The sequence below is a fragment of the Strix aluco genome, chromosome 11, assembly GCF_031877795.1.
Source record: "Strix aluco isolate bStrAlu1 chromosome 11, bStrAlu1.hap1, whole genome shotgun sequence".
NCBI classification, from domain to species: domain Eukaryota; kingdom Metazoa; phylum Chordata; class Aves; order Strigiformes; family Strigidae; genus Strix; species Strix aluco.
The window spans coordinates 5,258,640-5,280,374 of NC_133941.1; the positions used below are offsets into that span (position 1 = coordinate 5,258,640).

At 41.2% G+C, this 21,735-nt stretch overlaps 1 protein-coding gene across 1 annotated transcript in view; it reads left to right on the forward strand.

Annotated features, from left to right (window-relative positions):
- Nucleotides 1-21,735, forward strand: part of PTPRG (protein tyrosine phosphatase receptor type G) — a 408,208-nt gene that overhangs the window by 300,383 nt on the left and 86,090 nt on the right. Inside the window, exons 7-8 of the mRNA XM_074835886.1 lie at nt 7,008-7,165; nt 11,943-12,135. Of these exons, the coding sequence (XP_074691987.1) occupies nt 7,008-7,165; nt 11,943-12,135 (351 nt within the window). The remainder of the gene's footprint in view (nt 1-7,007; nt 7,166-11,942; nt 12,136-21,735) is intronic.

Sequence of the window (21,735 nt, forward strand, 5' to 3'; positions counted from 1 at the left end):
AAAGTGAATCGATGGCATCTGTTGCTTGTTTGCGAATGTGGGGTGGGGTGAGGGGAAGAGAGGAACCTTTGTTTATTTGAAAGGGAGTTTGGAAAAAAAAATCTTACTTTTTTCTTCTGCCTTTGTATTATTAAAATGCCATAACTTAAGCTCAGCATGGAGCAGAGTGTGATCTTGGGTATCCCTTGAGATGGGCAAGAGGTGTTCAGGGAAGTTTGTGGTGACCACCAAAGTTTCAGGGGCTGCTGGGGTCACTATACCAAAATACAGTGGAAACAGAATTGCTTTAATAATGAAAAAGGATGGAAAATGAATAATGTTGCACATGTCTTCAGTTGTCCTAGGAAAAAAGGCAGTGAATAACCTGTTAAAATAAATCAGCACTAAAAAGGAAGCAATCCAGACGGTGTTAGTTACCCTGTGGATCTATCACACCAGAAGGCATAATAACAAGAAAACACCATTAGCAGCATGACAGGTTTTTTCTTTTGTTTTTAACTTTTAACCATAACACCACCTGACAAGCTGTTTGCTTTCTGCACCAAATATCCAGGGGTTGTAGAGAAGAAAAGCGGGGGAGAGGGGTGAGGGTGAGATGTGATACCATGGGACCTCATCTTTTAAAGTAAAACTTTGAAGAAAGCAGCAGCCCAATTTGGAACAAGAAAGGCCATCAAAGAGAGAGCAGTGCGATGTGTTAAACCAAGAAGGAAATGAGGAGGAGCAGTTCTTTTTCCTGGGGGATGATCTGGATATATTCTTTTGTTTTCTGATCTGTTCTTGTGTTCACAGTCAGAGTAGCCCTGTGAAAGGGGCCAGGACACAATTGCGGTGGAGCAAAGGGGAGGAGGAGGGAAGTGGGAAATGAAGATGAGAGCAGAGGTGATAAGTTCACACCTTTATATAGGGCAGCTCTGTGCATAGCTGCAGGGGTCTGTATCATTTAAAAGAATAACTGATGGAAGTGTTGGAAATCGCTGGTCCTTCACCTGTCTGCTCTGCGGAAAGCAGTGCTGGTCACGCTTGAGTAAAGACCAGTGAACTGACATAGAATTAATATATTGCACAGAAAAACTAATTCAAACTAACAGATAGAAGATTGCAGTTATTAAAAGTTAAGAATTAAGGTTGATGCTGAATCTGAACAAAGCACCTGCAGAAGGAAGGAGCTGGGTGCTTTGCTGGTGGGTTTTGAGGATGTTTGCTGAGAAGAGATGGGTGGTGAAGTCTGAGAACGCACAGATTCGCTCTGGTTCTTCTGGAGCAGATGTGAACAGCCCACACTCCTCTGGCCGCTTCTGCCTCACCTCACCCTACCTCTGTCAGGATCCAGCTCGCTCCAAGGATCCTCTTCTGTAAATCCCTTGCCATAGTTTCTTTTTCCTCCTATCCCAGGTGCACATTCTGAATTTCTTAGTTTCCATGTCCTTCCAGCCTTGTCTCCACATGTACCTCTGTCTTAGGTTAGGTTTTGCAAAAGATGGAGAAGTCTCATCCTAGTCTAGAATGGCAACAGCCGAGCTGCCAAGCTCTGCATCAGCAGTACTTAGGCATTAAAGGTGCAGAATTATTTTTTACTTCTTTAAAGAGTTAAGACCTCTCCTCCCCAGCTAAACCTTTTCCTCCTAAGAAGTTTTAAGAGAGGGAGTGAGAAAAATTGAGTCTGAGACCAACACCTGGCATGGAAATGTTCAACTTCAATTTTTTTTGCATAGGAGACTTGCCTTTTTTAATTTCCTCCTGTTTTTTGTACCACTCACTGGTTGTCTCAGATTAAATTAGTCTACAGGACTGTGTTATTATCTCATTCCCTTTCTCCCCACCATGCTGTGCTTTCTGTGTCCTTACATTGTTCAGCAGAGGCTCTGGTTTTTAAAAAACTAAATAAAAGTGAGAAAAATAATTGCACAATAAATGACAAGGATTACCCTGAGTACAGAGGACTGTCAGAAACTGCTCTTCATGCTGGATTTACACAGCAAGTACTCATCTGCTGATCTCTTCAGTTAAAGTAACATATACTATTTGTAATCTCATCTTTAAAATCACCACTGTGAGCCTGGTCCCTGGCTCTGGTGTGCAGCCTGCTTTATCTGGGGAGTTCTGGCTCAGTGGGTGTGCGGCATGGTGTCCTTTTGATTATTTTTGTGTGTTTGCTTTTTAAATGTTTGAATGCAGAAGCTTTAGAATTACTTGGCTCATTGTGAAAATGAAATTGGCAGTAACATTGTTTAACAAATTTGGGAGACTTTCAAAGCTCTTCATATTGGTATTGCAGATTTCAGTTATTCAAAGTGTAGCTGGGTAGCATTTCCACCTATCAGGCATTGCACATACGTTAATTTTGGAAATAAGCTCATTTTAAGATATTGTTTTCAATGCAGCCAAGTTCCTGTTTTATTACAGAAAAGCATGATGAAAGTCCCAGAGCATTCCATGAGATATAAATGGACTTGGCATATAGTTATTTTCTTGTGATCTCCAATCCAAGTTCCTGTTAGATTTAAAAATGGTTTTGATCACAGATAGCTGTGTGCTGTTTACCTGCATATCTCAAGAAGCCTCTTACTCTACAGTGATTTGGTTAAAATTCAGGTCTGTCTTTATCCAGTGTTTTACAGAATGTATTTTTAGCAAGTCAGTCCTTGAACTCAAAATGTTCAACTGATGGCTCTTGCAATATATTTGTTGGCACCAGCTTGTGAAAACTGCGGTAGTTGGTGGAGATCCACTACTGCTATCTGGTTTAAGATCTGATTTTTTTCCTCTACTTGGAAAACTATTGTGCATAATTCAGTATTAGTTCATATCTAGTGGTGATGCCTTGACAGATAAGGAGTGTAAATAGTTCAGCTTTTTAAAGCATGCCTGCAATTGCTCTGCCTTTGGGTTGGGTTGTACAAAAAATAGCCCTTGGTCCCATGCAAAACAGTGGGGAGATTTACCAGCCCAAACAAAGAATATACTGGGTGTGACTTTTCACACTGCTGTTATGGGAGAAGGGGCAAGAGGTAGACATGAATGTTGTATCAGGTGGTCAAATATGTTACCCGCTGGCTGTGTTTAAATTTTTTTGGTGAACATAAGAGTTAAAATACAGTATTGTCCTTTCATGCTGTGGAACACTCAGTAGTTTAAATGTCACATTCATTGTCTTAATTGTCAACAATGAATCTGTGGTACTTTCTAATTTTTCCTTTGGAAATATTAGAGTGAACATTTTTTTACGAGCCTTGGTGCTGTAAACGAAGTATTGCTGTTTGTCAACTGTCAGTCATATTGGCTGTACTGCATTAGTGGGGCATCTCAGTGGATGCTTTAGGTGCTGCTTTTTTCTGCATTGCCTGGGAGTGGTGGCCGCAGCAGCACGTTTGTTGTTGCTTTCCCAGAGGAATGCTCTCTAGTTCGAGGGCCTGTCATTACGGGCATGGTCTCTGGGGCTCCAATTTCTCAGCTGTTTATTTTTCTGCTTGGGTGCCCATCTGCGTTTGGTGCTGGGATGGGAGTAGGACAAGGAGCAGTAGAAGAGACCACTTTGGTCTGGGGCTCTGGTTTATGCCTAAGAAGAGTAGGTGGCTGATGGATCAGTTTTGCAGCATTGATTGCAGTGGTTCACAGGTACTTGCAGGCGAACACATGTTTTCATTGGTGTGTTTTATTGCTTTTGTCCGTCCAGCAAATGCTGTCTTGTAGATCCTGTAGTTCCCAGCCTTGTCCACTTTCTCCCTCCTAGAAACTCCTCACTCTGCTCAGTCTGTTCCCAGCCTTCTGGCACAATTCATGCCCATCCCAAGCACTGAAAATGGGAAATAGAAGCTGGTCATAAAAGACAGTGAGGAAAGTTGTAATATTATTTTCAACCTTGTTCTTTCCCATTTAGTAGGAATTATATACATGTACATATGTGTGTATGTTTATGTATATAAAATATTTCTACCATATTCAATGAATTCTTTTGCTTACCTTGCAAATTACTCTCCTTACAGTTTTACCAACAACAGTAACCATTTTAAGGTTGATATTTTTAAAGTCACATGACTTGAAAATCCCATTTTCAAAAGCATCTCAAGCTCTTAGGGACGTAACTTCATGGCATTTAGTGTTTCTGTATGCTCTTGGAGGATATGGGAGATAGACTCCTGAATTTCTAAGTCCATTTTTCTTTAAGTTACATGTGAAGATCTGTTTGTGACTCTGGTTTCTAAAGCTCATCACCATGCCTCTAGATGGAAGTGATACAAATGAATGATCAGTTTTCATAAGTATTAGGTTGTTAAAGCATAATCAATTGATTAATATCTATTTTAGTAGTTATTTGAATCCAATTATATGTATTTTTTTAATCTTTTGAATTCATTAATGAAAACGTATAGCATTGCTTGTATCCATGAAAATAGATCGAGTACACCCTGCCCTACTTAAACTGTGTATTAGAAAGCTACTTTTTCCTCAAGAAATATTCTTTTTCACAACTGACTATGACTTTCCAAATGCTTAGTAAAAAACCCTCCCTAATTGATAGCCAAAATTTAATCATAGTCGGATACTTCCAGTTTGCATTCAAATAAGGTATTTCTCTGTCTAAATAAGCTTCCCTTGGTTGATTATTCATATTGTAGTTCAAAATGTTTAAAAATGAAAGACAGAGTTGGATGAAATGTAGACTACTTAATACAGTGTGTATTTAATATAAAAGTCATGTATTATTCATTTTTGCAATTTGAATAACTTTGAATTTAGCATCCCTGTTCTTCATCTTTTCCTTTGATGAACAATTAATTATTAAAATATAATATTGTCAGCATATGGCACAAAAATCCTTGAAAGTGTAAAATGAGCTTCGTTCTCCTGCCATCCTTTGATAAAGGGATACTCCATATTCTCGATTTCTCACGGAATGTTTATCCAGCATCTTAACTGATTCCATCATTCTACATAAAAGGTCATAAAAGCTAAAAATAGTTAAATTGTTAATTTAAACTGAAACTTTTTTCTTAAATACAAGAGGAAATCACTTTTCAAAATGTCCCTCTACCTCCCATCTATTTCATATATAGTCATTGCCTGTTAACGCAAAGAGGATGTTTGCATGTTCAAATGCTTTTTCAGATTCATAGTGGTCCACTGTGTGCTCAGCTTCCATATAGAGACAGTTTCTTAAATAGAAAACCCATGTAATTTCACTGTGAAGATGTATGTGTGCTGCATTTGGAAATCAAGTCCTGTGACTGAGTTTGCAGCTTTTCTAACCAATTTTTCCTGCATAAAAATAAGCCAATCAAATTAAATACGACCTTTTGCTGTGATTATGACTTCTTGATTAGAATCTTTTTGAACTTTTGAACAATCATATATATTTTACTATTTATTATCTAAGCACACTTTTTTCCCAGAGGTAGGCTATGAAGAGGTAAAAATGTTTTATTATTTGTTTGTTTCCTTTTTGGAGATGCAGACGTAGTTGATATCTACTTAGATTAGAAGGAAAAAAATGGTTAATGAAGAGATTGCAGTATTCTCTTACAATGTATACCTTGACTTTAATGGAACTACTTATATTTTGGAATGCTAAAGGCTATGAAAACATTGCACACCTGTTGATGTGGTGCAGAAGAATAGATGTCTGAAGTGCATTTTTGCATATTTGCACCTTGCAGCAGCAGTGGAGGAAAAAAATCCCCGATTATCAGACTACTGCTCAGAGGTACAGGCAACTCTTCATTTGATCAAGACTTGTAGAAAACTGCAGGATGCTATGGAAGTGAATTCTGCAGACTTCATCCTTTTTCTTTTCCTTCTGACTTTGGAAGATTGTGTCAATCACCAGCCTACCTGCTTCTCTGCTCTGCTGCAGGGGGAGTGGGCTTGCTTAGCAGCTCTGCTGAGACAGAGGGAGAAGAGTTCCTGCCACCCAAATGTGGACTCTTGTTTGAGGCACAAGGAATATAGAAAGTGAGGAATAGAGATGTATGGGAGAGCCTCCCGTGTCAGCATGCCCTGAGGCAGTGAACACCTTTGCACAGGCTGAGAGGGAGCTTTGGCCTGTGAGTCAACATAAATTGCAGAGGATAAATGTTCAGAGATGGCAGGGAAATTGTCTTGCCTGCAGCTGTTCCCTCCTTTCATTTATTTATTTTTCTTCACAATGTTAAATATTACCAGCTTGCCACTGTTACTTGAAGCTAAATGCTTTCAGTGCTTAGGTTTGCATTTAAGGCTGTCCAAGGAGCTTCTCAGAGGAAGGAGTTTGTCCCCAGACTGTTGGACCCTGGGAAAGAGTTTCTTGGGTTAGGGAGAAGAGGCAGTGGTTTTACCTTTGACACGTATTTCTGGTGCATCTAGCAGCACCGCCGGCAATGCCTGCGTGGCCGGGGGCAGGCAGTCCCAAACCAGCACTGACTGGACGCTACTTTGAGCACCACGTTGAGCTTCAGGAGTGCCCTGCAGCCCTGCTCCTCAGCTCCGTCCATCCCCCTGGCAGCTCCCAGAGAAGTTTGGCTGAGCAGTGCTGCCTCCTCCACCTCAGAAACCTGCAGAAGGACGCTCCTGCGTCCTTTTCGCCACGGCTGAGGATGGGACAGATACGCTACCTGATGCTTTTTGGTCGGGCAGGACCACTGGGCCCAGCTGTGTCCCTGCTGGGTCTTGGTGAACCCTCACTGCTGTCAAGCTGAAGAGCCATTTACTGAGTGCTGAAACCACTGAATGCGGTGTTGTTTCTATGCTAACACAAACCAGTGGGATAACAAGGGCATTTCACACCTGCACACATTCAAAATAGGAGCGTGCCTGTTCGGTATAGGATTGACTAGCATTTTGGCTGCTCTTTTAATAATCAACACATCAACTCTTACAGAGCCTTCCTGATAGGGTGTTTTCATCTTTCATTATATATATGATAAAATATGTTGTTGCCATTACACCTTGTTAGGCTGCCTATCGATGTGATGTCTGTTTTAAAGACACATAAAAAAATGTGTAATTCTGCTTGTCAATCTTCCCTGCAGAGAAGGAGACCTTTCTGGATCCCTTTGTGCTGAGGGACCTTCTGCCGACGTCGCTGGGGAGTTACTACCGCTACGCAGGTTCTCTGACTACTCCTCCATGTAGTGAGATCGTGGAGTGGATCGTTTTTCGGAAGCCTGTTCCCATTTCTTACCATCAGGTGTGTTTATTTTGTTAGTGAAGTCCAACTCTTGATTTGCCCTCTTTAAGACAGGGTTTTCAAAACCTGCCGATTTAATTTTGAGAACAAAAATGTTTCTGTTGACAAAAAAGGAAGTGTCGGTGATTTTTTTTTTTTTCCTCTTAAGTAATATTGTTTCTGAACATGAGCCATCAGTCTTAAGAAGACAGTACAACATGAAACCCAGTTTCCTTTCAATGATTTATTTGGTATTGTTTTTGTTAAGATTAAATTTAAGCTATGGTGTAAATATTTACATGGAGTTCCTTTTTATTCTTTTTAATTGAAACTTTCTTTTCAAAGTAAAGTGAGTGATTTCAGTTCTGCTCAGATTTAGTAATTTGAACTAATTACATTAGAAAAGACATCTTTCCATTAATTCTCCATGCTTAACTGTTTTTATAACACAGTAAAGCTGCCATTATGTGCTCAGAGAGCTGGTGCACAAATCTTTAAAATTAGCACATAGCAGCTTTTAATGCAAATAGACACAATGTCTGGGATTTGCCTGGAGAAGAATGCTCCCAATAAAGTAATGGCTAGATGGAGTCAGATGTTTACCAGTTAAGTGTATTTTGACATCGTAAGATTGTTGTCTTTAGAAAGCCATCCTGCTGAAGTTAGTCTTTCCTTTTATTCATCTGGCATAAGCCACTGGAAACAAACTTTTTAAAATACCCTAATTCTGTAAAGTATAAGTGAACAGTTCACTGGGTGATCCTGACTGACAGATGCTGGTTCTCAAAGATTTCAAAAAGGTGGAAGATGATCACCACGCTCCTGCTCCTGGCTTTTTTTTATGTTTTCTAGAACCCATTGCTTCTCCCGTAGACTCTTTCATCTTTTTTTGAAGTGCTGTGTTCAAAACCGGTTGCAGCGCTTCAGCTGGGGCCCTCCCAAGGCTGAGGGACATGGCAGGATTCATGTGTCTGGCCACCCATGCTGGTATTATTTTGCCTTTTTCACAAAAGCATGACGTTATTGCCCATGTTCAGCTCCTGGTCAGCAGGAACCCCTTTGCTAGAGGCTTTCCCCAGAGCGCGCTCTGGCAGTGCTGAGCACATCATGCGTTCATGCAGCCCACGGTTCTGGCTGAAGCGTGGGACTCTTTGCACATGGTCCTGGTTGAATCGGACCCTTTGTTTTTTTTCAGGCCATTTCTCTGATTGTCGAGATCATTTTGAATTCTGGCCTTGCCTGCAGGATACTTGCAATCCCTTGTAGCTTTTCACTACATCAATAAGTTTACTGTTTATTATTTGGTGGCTGCGAGGCCTGGCCCACACTCAGTTTTATACCCTGCATATGCATCAGGTGGGTCATGACTTCTTTCTTCTTTTTCTTTTTTAACAAATGCAAATAAACTGGTAAATATCAATTATGGCCATCACTATAATGGTATAAAGGTACTTTATCCTGGCATAGCTTCTTTCCTGTGCTGTTCAAGAGTAACTGTGCCAAGTCAAGCCTTTAAAATTTAGCGTTGTGCTGCTTTATGCATGCATGTGTGGATTAAGGGCTGGGAATTCTGTGTGTAGACAGACTTTCATTGATACTACAACACATGTGGAATAAATAATAGTATTCTTCCCCTTGGCAGCCCTAGATGGGTGTATTTTAAGAGCCTGCCACCCTGCCATTGCTATGATTATTATTTGTTCCTCTAACAGAAACAGTGCAACATAATCCATTGCCATAGTTTAACCTTCTTTATCACAAACCACGTGAAGCAGCCTGTAATCCCAGAGGGGGAAAGTGATATTGTTTAAGCTTTGTTGCTGTTCCAATTAAATCCTTGCTTTTGTGCAAAATACCTTGCTGTAAAAAGGACAGTACTGAAGTGGTCCATTTGTGGAGGCTTCTATATTTTATTCTCAATGCTCCATCATCGTCATCTTTCCTAATAATTAGACAACAAAACAGGACAAGCCGTGTCACCCTGCAGATGCATTGTAAAGCTAAGTGCTTTTGATGACCCAAAGTATGGCATTATCTCTAGTAATACATACCTAGAGTATCTCATTGTGCTTATAATGGTTTCAGTATTTTTAATTGCCATTTGTATATCCAGCCCTTAGAAAACTGTGCACATCAGGCTTTAATGGTTTGTAATTACATGACTCGGAGTTTTAGATCAGGTTTCCCTGTATCTACAATAGTTTTACAACAGCTTTTCATTTCTTCTTCTGAACAGGAGCTCTTGTACTCCTTGAAGAACATGAATGTAGCTCCTTGACTGCAGCTCTTATAATTTTTTTTCTTTTCTGGCAGCTATAGATAAATTAATTTCTCATTTGTGGTAGATAATATTTTTATAGTAAAAATGAAGTTGAAATGACTTATATGTACTTCAACACATAAAAAGGGGAAGGTTAAAAATCATATTTGAATTGGCAGTTGTTAAAATGCAATTATACCTCCCCAAGGTAGCATGGCAGAAGAAAATATTTTAAAAGTTCTCTCTGAAAGTTTAAAAATTCAATTAATGTCATGGATGTGTAAGCCTAGAGACTTGACTTCAGAGAAGCAGTTGCTACCCAAGTTCTTGAGTTTTTATAAAGTAACCTTAAGCCCTGTTAGCTGACTTGATCAAAACTGCTTCCAGTGCATGAAGTGCAAAAGATATGTAAATATTCACAGGAGTTTTGGTCTGTGCTTTCGTAGAGGGGCATAGCAGGATCATCTGTTGGGTTTTTTCCTTAAGACAAATGTGTAAGATGATAATCCCTTTACCCCTTTTTTAACCCATCCATCAGTGCTTCTGGTGGGCTCTTGCTAATAATTAGGAAATGGTTTTCAAGAGTTTTCAAGAGTTTCTCTGAAGAATCAGAGAGAGAATTGCAGTTGGGAACTGGAGAGTAGGGCATTCATCTAAGATGCAGAAAAAGTACAATCCAAATCCTATCATCAGTACCTGCAAGGCTGAAAGCAGTATGTGAGTTCCCAGCCTGCGATGGGAACTGGTCACTGGCTGTCACCCCTCCCTGCTGTCCCCCTGCCTCAGTTTCACTGCTTGTACAGTAAAAGTAGTTGTGATTAGAGGGAAACTACTGCTAAAAATGTACAAGCCTGAGTTGTCCTGTTAGCTCAGAGGTGATTGCCTGTAGCGGGACTCAGTTCCCTTGTTTTTGTGTTTTAGTGCAGAGCTTCCAAACTCAGGGTTAGAGCTGCAAGGTCCATCCTTTTTCCCTCCTGCTATCCATGTGCTGCTCCCAGTGATAACGTTCTTATACATATGTCCATTAGCCGGCTCAACGCACCACCCGCTCCAGGGGGACTTATTTTTGAAATGAAATGCGTAAAAATTGACTCTCTCCTGCCCTGGGGGGTCAGAGAAGTTTTACAGATTTCAGCAGAATAACTAGGATTGTCAAGACCGGCAAGCTGGACAGCAGCAGCAGAAGGGGGTTCAGACTACTGGTTTGAAGGGAAATTAAATAATGGTAGTGAGTGCCTCTTGATTCAGAGGAGGATGCTTAGCTGCTCTGTTACACCTTTCTTTGATTATTTTTATCAGTACTATCAATCGAGGCTACAATGATAATTTTTCCCAGTTGCAAGTTTCAGGACTCACACGCTTCTCCATAGCTTCTCGAGCAGATGCACTTGTTGAAAAGGGTGTAGCTTTCAAAGTGACCTGTCATTAAGCTGTGAGTGTAATTCAAGTCCCTTTTTAAAGTCTTGGGCCAGATTCTGTGCTCCCAAAATCCGTACTATCAATATATGTAATTGATGTTGATGTAAACAATAACAGGACTGAATCCTTCTCAGCTCTGTCTTGCTCAATCTTTCCAGCAGCAACGTAACTAATTCTAGTTCCTGACCTGAATGATAACAAGCTATTAGTAAATGCTATACTGGCCTTGATAGCTGTGAGAAAAACATTAGCTGAAAATATTTTCACCTTAGTTTGCTAGAAATTCCTTTGTAAGAATACTAAGATACAAAGTAAAGAAAAGTTTTCCAATTACAATTCTTTCTTGCAGGTTAATACATTTTATTAAAAACAGCTCAGATCTGAATCCAACAGAAGAAATTTATTCCCAGAGGAATATATGCTAACTGTACCTAAATACATTTATTCTGTGTTATTTTTTTCTCACCCTGTAGTTGGGTATCAGAGGGAACAGTGGTTGATAGGGAGGTAAGGACCATTGGAGCTGGTAGTCCTGAGGTTGCTCCATTCTGCTACTGACCTGGCTCCTGGGCAAGCCAGCTCATGGGTTTGAGTGTCTGTCCCTTAAAGGTGTGTCAACTGCAGTGACCTTCCCGTGCAAGTGCTGCAAGAGCTGTCTGTGAAGCTTAGCCTGGCAGCTAAACTTTGCAGGGTATTCAGAGATAAGGTAGTGTTGCCCTGACCTGGAGAACGCTCTTGGAGAGAAATGACCTGGAAGCACTTTTTGATGCGATACTGCAAAACAAAACGGTGCCAGCGGTGAGGAGGGTTTGGCGTGGCTGCGTCACACACGAAATACTTCCAGACAAGGGGTCTAAGGACAAATGTTTCCTTGCCCATGACAGACGTCCACAGGTTGCTAGAAGGCCTTCTCCCTTGTTGGGCAGGATAAGCCCTGTGCTGAGATAAGACAGTTGGCAGTGATTTCAGTGGGCAGCCTGGCTTCCCATGTGGTTTATCAGTCTTGGCATCAACATTTTACTTCCTGCCATTTTAGTTTCTTATCAGCCACCCGGATTTCACTGCATTGTTTTTCTAATTAATGTCCTTTCTCTCCCCTGCCATGATGGCTGCGATCAGCTGGAGGCATTCTACTCCATATTCACCACTGAACAGCAAGACCACGTCAAGTCCGTGGAGTACCTGAGGAATAACTTCCGACCACAGCAAAGCCTGAACAACAGGAAGGTGTCTAAGTCTGCAGTGAAGGATGCTTGGAGCCAAGATATGACAGACATTTTGGAAAATCCACTCGGCACAGAAGCTTCCAAAGGTAGATTACACTTAGGAATTTTGCACTTGACTAATAGGAGAAATTTTTTTTGTCTACTTTGTCATTAAATGGTGTCAAGGATAGCTGTGAGCTACCAAAGAAATAATGCAGTTATGCAGGCATGCCTTGTCGGTATGTGTCAGTAAATTAACTAATCCTGTAGATGCCTGCAATTACCTGTGAAACTCACTGTCACATGGTGCCATAGCAATAAAGCCCCAGAATATGTGAGTCTCAAATAGGTGATGTGCCTGTTTCCCCCTCTAAGGGCCTTAGAGATGCCTGACAAAAGGGAAACATGAAACGACAAGGTCAGAGGTAAAATTTCGGCCCCATTAGCACTGACTCATTGGGTGTTTGAATGGGAATAGAGTATCCAGATGTGGTTATGGGTTTCATTTTTACAGTAACAAGACTTTTGAAGAACCATCAACCTTTTAATTCAACGTTTGTATCAATCTGTTGGTAGTGGTGACGGGGAAAAAAACTCTTCCTTATAGGCAGGTGATTTTCTAATGTCTTGCTGAAGTGTTTCATGTGCCTTTTTGTAGAGCAGCTGGTGCTTGCTTCTGTCAGACAGTGGATAATGAGCTGGATGGAGGCGGGTGGGAGGAACGTTGCAGTTGTTGTGTTGGCACAGACAGCCCTGGCTAGAGGAGCACATCGAAAATTCTGAGAGAAATGTGTACTGGATAAAATAAGACTAGAAATAAATATCATTTACTACCTTTATTTGCCTTCATTTTATTGAATGGTGTTATTTATAGGTAGGACGAATGACATGTACTTCCCAGTCTTCAGTCTTGAGAAGTGCTTGGTGCTTAACCAGTTCTGGGTAGAGGTAAAGAGAGGGGCAGTTTGCCAGGAGGAAACAGCTAAGCAGATTTACAAGCTTCCCTCTCCTACCTGGCATTTTCACCTGGCCAGGCACAGAGAGCGTAGTTTTTAGAGGATGTGAATCATGAAAACAGCTGCGTTCAGCAACCTCACCCTCCCAAGAGAGTGCTGGAAGAGTGTATTTCTCAGGGCTCATTATTCTGTGAGTGTGCTTATTTATATATATCTAATATACACGTACACAAACCTCATGTACATTAAAGGCAGCCTTGGGACGGAGAATTTACATCAGAAGTGAGAAGGAGATCTTGGGAATGAAGAAACCCTGCTATGCTCTGATGCTCTGGCCTGCAGTTTTCAATCAGTGTTTTAACAGCAACATGTGTCAATATTTATTTCTTCAGTTATATCCTGTGTACATATTACTTACCCAGAACAGTGATGAAAGTTAATAGGTTACATTATGTTAAAAGTGACAAAACTGACTAGTTTTTATTTTGAGTGCAGCCAAGGTACCTCTGGTACATGTGGTATAATATTCAAGATTTTACTGCTTTGGCCACATGCCTGCATATTCCTCAATTCACTGAATGGTTTTTAAGATTATAAAAATGCTTTAGGTGATTTTCACCCTCATAGTAAATAGCTGAAACCCACAATTTTGACTGAGCATTACAAATGCTAAGGTCTGTAGTTAATGGGCTGATCTTGAAGTTGGAAGTGTTGATACCAAAGGAGCACTTGAATAACTGGAAAGATTCACATTGACTTTGATCTTTAAGAACTCTAAGGCCCAGATTCAACCAAGCACACGTGGCTTAGTTAACATGATGTGAGCCAGTCTACAGGAGCAAGGGAGCTGCACAACTGTTCATCCACACTTAGCTTGGTGCCTGGATGCTTGACACCTTCCGTGCCTGGGGACTGGTTTTCTGAGCAGGTTCTCTCTGGGTCCTCTCCCATCGTGTCCAGGTACCGTAATGCTCTGTACGCATGCCTGCCTGGGAGTTTGAGCTTACAACATGCTCAAGAGAGACCCTGAGGTGGGGAGCATGCGTTGCCTGTGCTCTGACAACATTCAGCATGCCATCTAATGGCAGGGATGATGCTAGAGTCTGTGATTTTTTTTTTTTTTTTTTTTTTTTTTCCCCTTGAGCTTTTGCTATAGGAAGCTAATGGCTGGGCAGCCAGTCTTTTTGTACAGGCTCTGTCAACTTGTCACTTTTTGGGTTGTGTGCACACCAGGAGACGCTGAAAATAGGTGCATTTTTTTCATGAACTTAAAAATAAATAGGTTGCTGCAGTGTTGCTGCTACAAAATGGATTGTAGCATATCCTCCAAAGGTTACAGGGATGAGTTATAGCTGTTCTAGAGATATAACAACGTGGATGTTTCTGGCCCCTTCTTTGACAAAGGTGAACAGTGATGATGTGCCTGGTCCACTGCACATTCTGAACTACTGACATATAAATAAAATGAGTTGAAGTCATAATACTTGAGTGAAAGCAAAACCTATTGTTTATTCAGCTAGTAAATACAGTACCCCTTTATATAGTGTCATTCATGCAAAAGTACTGAGAAGCGAGTGCACAGAGCGCTTCTCAGTCAGACAGTCTAGCATACAAATATAAGAGTGTAGGGTTAGCATAACAAATTTATTTTATGCAGATTCTTCTGCACACCTCATGGTTGCATCTCAATGCTTTCCACACTGCATTAAGCAACGTAACCAATGGCTGTCACATGTTGGCTCTTGTCTACCCTCTCTGTGCTTAGATTTGTGTACTGTAGAAAAAGGCAAGGTCACAAAAATGTGTCTTTTACTTGCTGCAAGGTGATACAGTTTGTGATGGTCTTCAGCTCTAGAGGGGAAGTTTGGGTTGGTTTGTCGGTGTGAATTTTTGCAATTTGTTTCCTCTGTCACACTCTATTAAGTCTGTGGGCAGTATTGCTAATCTAGAAAACAGTGTAGTGTTCGTTATGTAAGCCTGTCTTATTTTGGAGGAAAATGTGCCCAGAACAATTTGCATAATGTTTAGAATAATTTTCAGAATTCCCTGTTGAATAGGGAATTTCAGATCAGCACAAAGCGATGCAGCTCTGCAGTTGTCCATTGACAAACGTGCTATCCTGAACAGTTTGGCACCAGACAGGAATGTCTTTTCTCCCAGATATCAAAGCTATCTCAGGTCACAGAACTGTGACCAGTAGCATAACCTGCAGATACACTGGAGGAAAACTTTTTCTCACTTTATGCCAGTCCTCTTGAGTATTTCCTTAGCAAAGCCCTGTAAGTAGTGGCATTTGGTAAATAAAATGTCTTCTGGGAAAGGCTATTTTAGGTCAACCAAAACTGTCAGTGCATTTGGATCCAGTTTGTTAGCCAATATGAATGTTACCTTTTGTTTTGCAGTTACTCTCCTCTTCCTCCTCTTTTTTAATTTTAAAGAGACAATGAAGGGAGGGAGTGGTGTTTTCAATCATCAGAATACAAGATGGTAAAAATATTTTAGCTAATCTGAAGTAGTGTAGAGGGCTAATTTTTCAGTTGGGAGTGAAAGCTCCAGTTTTCCTTTTGTGTTGGTATTTAGCAAGCAGAGATTTCTTTGGTTCCTTTATCTCATTCCTTCCTCCTGTTGGCAAAAGTTGATTTAAAACGGTTCTCTTGAGGACTGCTTGTATGCCTGGAATAAAAGCATATGCATAAGACCTTTGCTGAATCAGAGCCCATGAGCTGAACTTAATTCTTAAATTGACCCTGGAACTGTTTCAAGAAACCATACAGATCATCTTTAAATATCTTATTTCTGAAATATACCATTCAGGATAAATACTGTTCAGCTATGTAATTGTAGTAACTGGTGGACTGATAATAAACCATCATACAACAATATTTTTTAAGAAGACGAAACTTTCAGAGATTCAAGGTATACAGTGGATCTTGCTGTTAAATCATGCAGATCATCAGGCCTGTAAAATATAACAAGAGGGCTCACCAGTGTTACAGTACTGATTTATATAAAGTTTTGAAGTTAGAGGTTCTCTGTACAGACATACTAAACCACAACTGTATTTGTAAAATATTCATCAGATACTGTAAGTGTCAGTGACAGTGGCAGTGTTTGATTTTTTTGCACATGACCATCTCTGTTAAAATTGCCTCTTTTCTTCTCTGGCCTGTCCTCTGTGGCTTTGGACTGTGTTGGTCTGTCACATCACATATTGTGCTCCTGCCTTTGCACGGGCTGCTTTCAAGCAGCTGTGCTAGAGGGATTGCTAATTATTTATCAGTTTAATAGTGTACATTGCTCTTCAGGGACAAATAGACAGAATTCTTACATAAAAGTCCATCCAGTTCAAGGACCTGAGTCTACATGTTCCTTACTAATTTCACATGTTGCCCCATCAAGCAGAGATGTATTTACAAAACATTACCTGCTTCAGTAAAGGTGTAGGCATGGAAACTCAGGAGGAAAAGGTGTTTCATTTCCTTGTTTCAGGATGTACTGCATGTGCAGTGATATTTGCCCATTTTATGTTGCTGCTGATTAGGACCATCAAATGTTGTTTTCTTTCTCTTTATATTTTTTAATGCTAAAAAAAAAAAAAAACCCTTTAACCTTTCTGTCTCATTAAATGTGCTGCAAGCCTTACAACACTTAAACAAGCATCCCATGTGAGGGGCTCTTGACATCAGAGTTTTCTTTACAGATGCCTGATTACTTCCCCAAAGGTGTCTGATTACTCTTTGCTGGAGTCTCAAATGATGCTGTTTCCCATCAGTGGGAATTCGCCTTAGAGTACCATCTTTAATTATGATCCTAGACTAAGTTAAATAATGAGCAGTCATAAATTGACTCTAGTAAAACTTACTTAGCTTTGGACTCTAAATTAACAGCTGGGACATTTCTCTGGTAGGGTACAGGCGATCATTTCCTTACTGTTCTTTGTTATGCGGTAGCGATACACAGTTTGGAAGTCCTTGTAACTTAATGCCACTAAAATGCGGATGGAAGATACTTGGATTTTCCCTCCTGCATGCTCTGCACTGGAGTCATGGCTCCAGCTATCGACCTGCAATCAAAGGTACAGCACTGCTCAAGCAAAGCAGTTTAGTTCTTATTCACTGTTTTATGGCTCCTCATGTCAGAAATGAAACTAAGGCCTCCTGCGAAGGTATTGCCTTTTCTGCATCCTTATGTTGGAGCACACCTCCGCTGCAGCAGCATCCAAAGTTCTGGAGATTCAGTGCAGTGACATCATCATTTTGAGGCAGATAGTTTAGAGCATTGGTGGCAGTGTTTCTGAATGAGTACAAGTTATTTGTCTCATTTATAGCTTCTGTTATTACTCCCAGTAATTTGGTTTTGCTTTCTAAATGCCCATGTTTTATGAGAACTCTCTCAAAACAACTTCGCAGTCTTTTCATGCCCTCAGGCTCTCTCTGGGAGGCTAATAAGAGTGTTAGGCAGAAAAGTTCTACTCTTGCTGAATGTCATTTATATATTTTAGTCAAACCTAAATGACCACAAAATACTCTATAGTGATATGTGTCTTCTATCCAAAAGAACAACACTGTAAATGTAAATTTAAAATGATATATTACTGAAATCTTTGCTTGGGATTGCTAAAGCAAAATGATAACTGTTTATTTTCTTCAAATATCTTAGGGAGAACAAAAATAAGCAAGAACCTTTTTTAGTTAATTTACAGTATGTTTAGCATTACAGTTGATCGTTCTTGTCCTTTGGAAGAATCTTGGAAGATTTCTTCATAGATTAATAACTCTTTCCCAGTTTCCTTGGATAACTGGACTTTTTCTACTTTCCTTTTTGATTTCATTTTGTTATGAAGATTATCCTTTCCTGATTCCATTCCCCTTTAATCAGGTCAGTGCCCTACTACAGTGTGCTGGTGCAGATGAATCTATGTATCATTATTAGGCTTTCTGTTGGTGCAGCAGACTGGCTCAGTGCAAAAGGTTGCATGTGAGGGTGGTAACACCGTGCTGCTAATTGCTTGCCCTGCATCTTCTTTGCACTACAGACCTGCCCGGCTGCCACTGTGCCTCAGCGCTCTGAGTAAATGTACTCGCTTACTGCTGCGAGAGTTTCTTTTGACGTGCACCTCGAGTACCTGCTATAATTACATTTTAGGCAGCAATCAGTGTGCTCCTTCTGCATATCTTATCCCTTCCACCTCATCCGTGTCTTGCTCTGCAGTGCTAGGTCCTCCTGTATGCAGTTGTCTTGGTGCACGTCATGCAAAAGCAGGAAGGGGCAGGCTGCTGCCTTCCAAAGAGTCTCAGATCAGTCAGGTGGAAGGCAAAGCATTTCAGGAAAAAAACTGACCTATTTTGAGGGGGAATCAGGTACAAAAAGATGTGTTACATATACCTGACATAGGTCTCATGCTCCCCTCACAGTGGCTCTGTTCTGCAGGGTTCTGTTTTCATCTGTAGTAACGTCCATGTGGTTGTAATGTGAGCAGCACATGTGTCTGTGCCTGGATGTAGTGGATAGCTTACCAGGAGATTTATTAATAAACAATAAGTAACTGCTTGCACTTTTTTAGAGATTATAAAGGGCCCAAACAAAAAGAGCAAGAGGAATTCAGTGTGGAAGTTTAAGCATGGTTTGGGTTCACAGCTGCCACTAAAGCTGGAAGAGCTGAATACTTGTAAGGGAGCTTGATGATTTATTCCATTTACACCTGCAGGGAATTCCTTTCTGCACTGCCTACCTGCCGGTCCAGCTGTTTAGCCCATAGAAGTACTGAATTTATTTTCAGTCTTGACAGTGCTTTGGACCATGAGTGCCTGCAGCGCATCCCTTGTGTTGGAAAAAGCCTCCAGAAGCTATAAAAAGGGAAGCTGCTCTCCCGGTCTGGTTTTGGGCATCCCTCAGGCACGTATTGGGATGCTCTACCAGCCCTGTTGGCTTGTTCTTCCTATGCTCCCCGGTCCAAGCAACCCTTGCCAGGACGTTGGAACAGGCAGCTTGGCTAACATGGCAAATACGTGTCCTTCTGGCAGGAAATCCTCCTCCTTCTCCCCATGTTGACGCAGCATGTGCCACTGAATATGATCACACGTGTTGCATCAGATGGACTGTATAAATAAGGACACAGGTGTACATTTTAAACACAAGTCACCCTCTGCATGTACACGTGCACGTGTGCAATATAAACACAAAACTTGCAGGGCAGATCCTTGGCGGACATCAGATGGGATGGCATCTGATGGTGCAAGGCTGATCTGCACCCACTGAGGATTCAGGCCACAGCTGTAGAAACAGTATTTGTGAAATATATGAAATATTTGGGCTGAAACACAACGTAGTAAAACACACAGTCCATGCCTTTCAGTAAAACAGGGTCTGTTGCTGTGATGCCATGGAAACTCAAATGCTACAAAGAAAACCATACAGGAATGAATCCAAATGCTGGTTGTGCGTTCACCTCGGGAAATGGGCAGACAGCACAGGGGCAAAACTCAGCTTGCCCAGAGCCGCCCCGTCGGAAGTGCCTCACGTGCCAGTTTGCTCATGAGGTTATTTCACAGGGCTCATAAAACAAGTGCGGGGTCTGACGGTGTCCCTCACACCTTAAGAAACAACCCTGTCTGTTTGAAGCATAGTGAAAGGTAAGAGCAGGGAAGATAAATAGTCTGTCTCCTAGCTACATTCTGCCTGTGGACTGAAGTAGATCAACACAAATATTTGTGTGTACAGCATGCTCTGGAGCCTGCAAATGCCTGCTGGCAAAGTGCAGGCAAAGGTAAAGGAAAAATGCGTGTGTCTCTTTAAAGCAATTATCCTTATATATTAATAATGTCATTTATAAGCACTCTGAGAAGTTAACAACGTACACTAAAGCAAAACAAAAAAATTACAAACATTTAGTAAAAGGAGAAGGGGGGAAATGTTGTAAGTATGCCTCTTAGCACTTTTCTATGTATTAAAGCCGGTGTTGTCTCTGCATATGATCCTCGTAGTCTATTTGTTATCCTTTGGGAGCACAGCCCTCCATGAACTCCGAGATTGAATCTGACAGCCCAAAGAATGCTGTTGTTTGTTATGGATCAGAGTCTCTTCCCAGGCATCCCCACTGAGTCATGCCAATGCAAGGTACCTGAATCTGGCACTGTATCACTTCCCTTACCGTAACGCTGTTGGCATGGCACTGAAAGCAAGTGTGAGTTTTCTTGTTGCAGTATAACCCACATTTCTGCATTTCAGGGCTTATTTGAAGTTTTGAGGGTCTAATAATGAGAAAGAATATATATGTGTGTGTGTGTATAGAGGTATATATATAGCTGAAATTAATTTTCCTCCCTTCTCTGTTGGTGGCATCGCTTTTGTCCTGTCTGCAGTCAGGTTCCTGGGGGCTGCAGGGCTGAGTGAACTCGGTGCAGTATTTTGCCCGTAGCACAGGCATCAATGACAGTTTTCAGGCTTCTCTGAAATCAGCTGGGAAACTCGTGGCTGAGTTGGGTGTCATTACAGCAACAGCAGCAAGTGGTCCCTCTGTCCTGCAGGACTGGTCCTTCCAGCTTCTTACCAGTGCTGGGACAGAGGGGAAAGAAACACCCACTCTCCCCAAAGAGCTTGGCCACCAGCTTGTTTGCCCTTATGGGGAAGAAAGGCATGAAACCCCCATATTGACCTCTCAGTTTCTCTCCTACTGAACATGTGGGAAGAAATGCCCCCACCTACGATCCTCTGTGCTCCTCCTTTGTAAGGGAGAAACACTATTTCCCACCACTCATCTCATGTCTATCCAGATCAGTGAGAAAAAGAAGAAGTGAAGCCCTTCTCACAGCCAGGAGCTGCCTCCCAGAGCAAGACAATATCCTTGTTCTTGTCTTTTAGCTACCTCTGAACAGTCCTGAGTTAGTAATGTGCTATGGGCACATCCTGATGCTGATGGTTTCTCCCTCCACATATGAATTGCCTTAGAAGGTCCCTGCCCATCTTGCCACGAGGGATTCAGGACTTCACTGGCATGTTGCTTTTCTGTGCTGAAAATTGTCAGGGTTTCATCACACGATGTATATCCCATGGTACCAAAGAGAGTTTTGCATTGCTGAGACATACAGCAGGAGGGAGAGAGTGGGATTTTCCAAAAGAGGGCATAGCACAGCTAGAAATAACTGCCTTTAAAGTGGTGACATTTTTATGCATGGAAGAGCTAACTTAGAACATTTTTAGAGGATTTTATAAATCCCTCTGAGCCCAGTGCCTCTGGATTCATCATATGAGGCACCTGTTTTACAGGGAGAAGCAATAACCAAATACACAGTTCTTGCACTATCTCAAACTTTCCCTAAATAGCTCTTTTTATAACTGCAGGTAGCATACGCAAAAAACACGATGAAACGCAGAAAGTTTGGCTGGTTTTGCATTTCTATCTTTGAAAGAGAAATGTAGGCTGCTTAAAAAAAAAATAAATAAAAGCTGTAAGGTTCTGCATTCATGGGTGTGTCTTAATATCAGTGGTTAATTTTTGCAAAACAATAAGCCCCCTTTTTGTCTTTCAGCTCTCTGAAATGAAGCTGCCAGGAGCTTTTGGATTAAGCTTTATCAGGCTTCAGTTAGGAAAGCCTCGTGGAGGTTACGTAGCCAAATACAACATACAAATCAAATTATGGGAGAGATGAATGCAGAGTTGTTAAATTAATTTTGTTTGTTCCAGCCCATTGGAATGTTTTTAACATGAAGAAAATAATTCTCTGCTGTATGGCTGGCCTGGCCAGTGCTTAG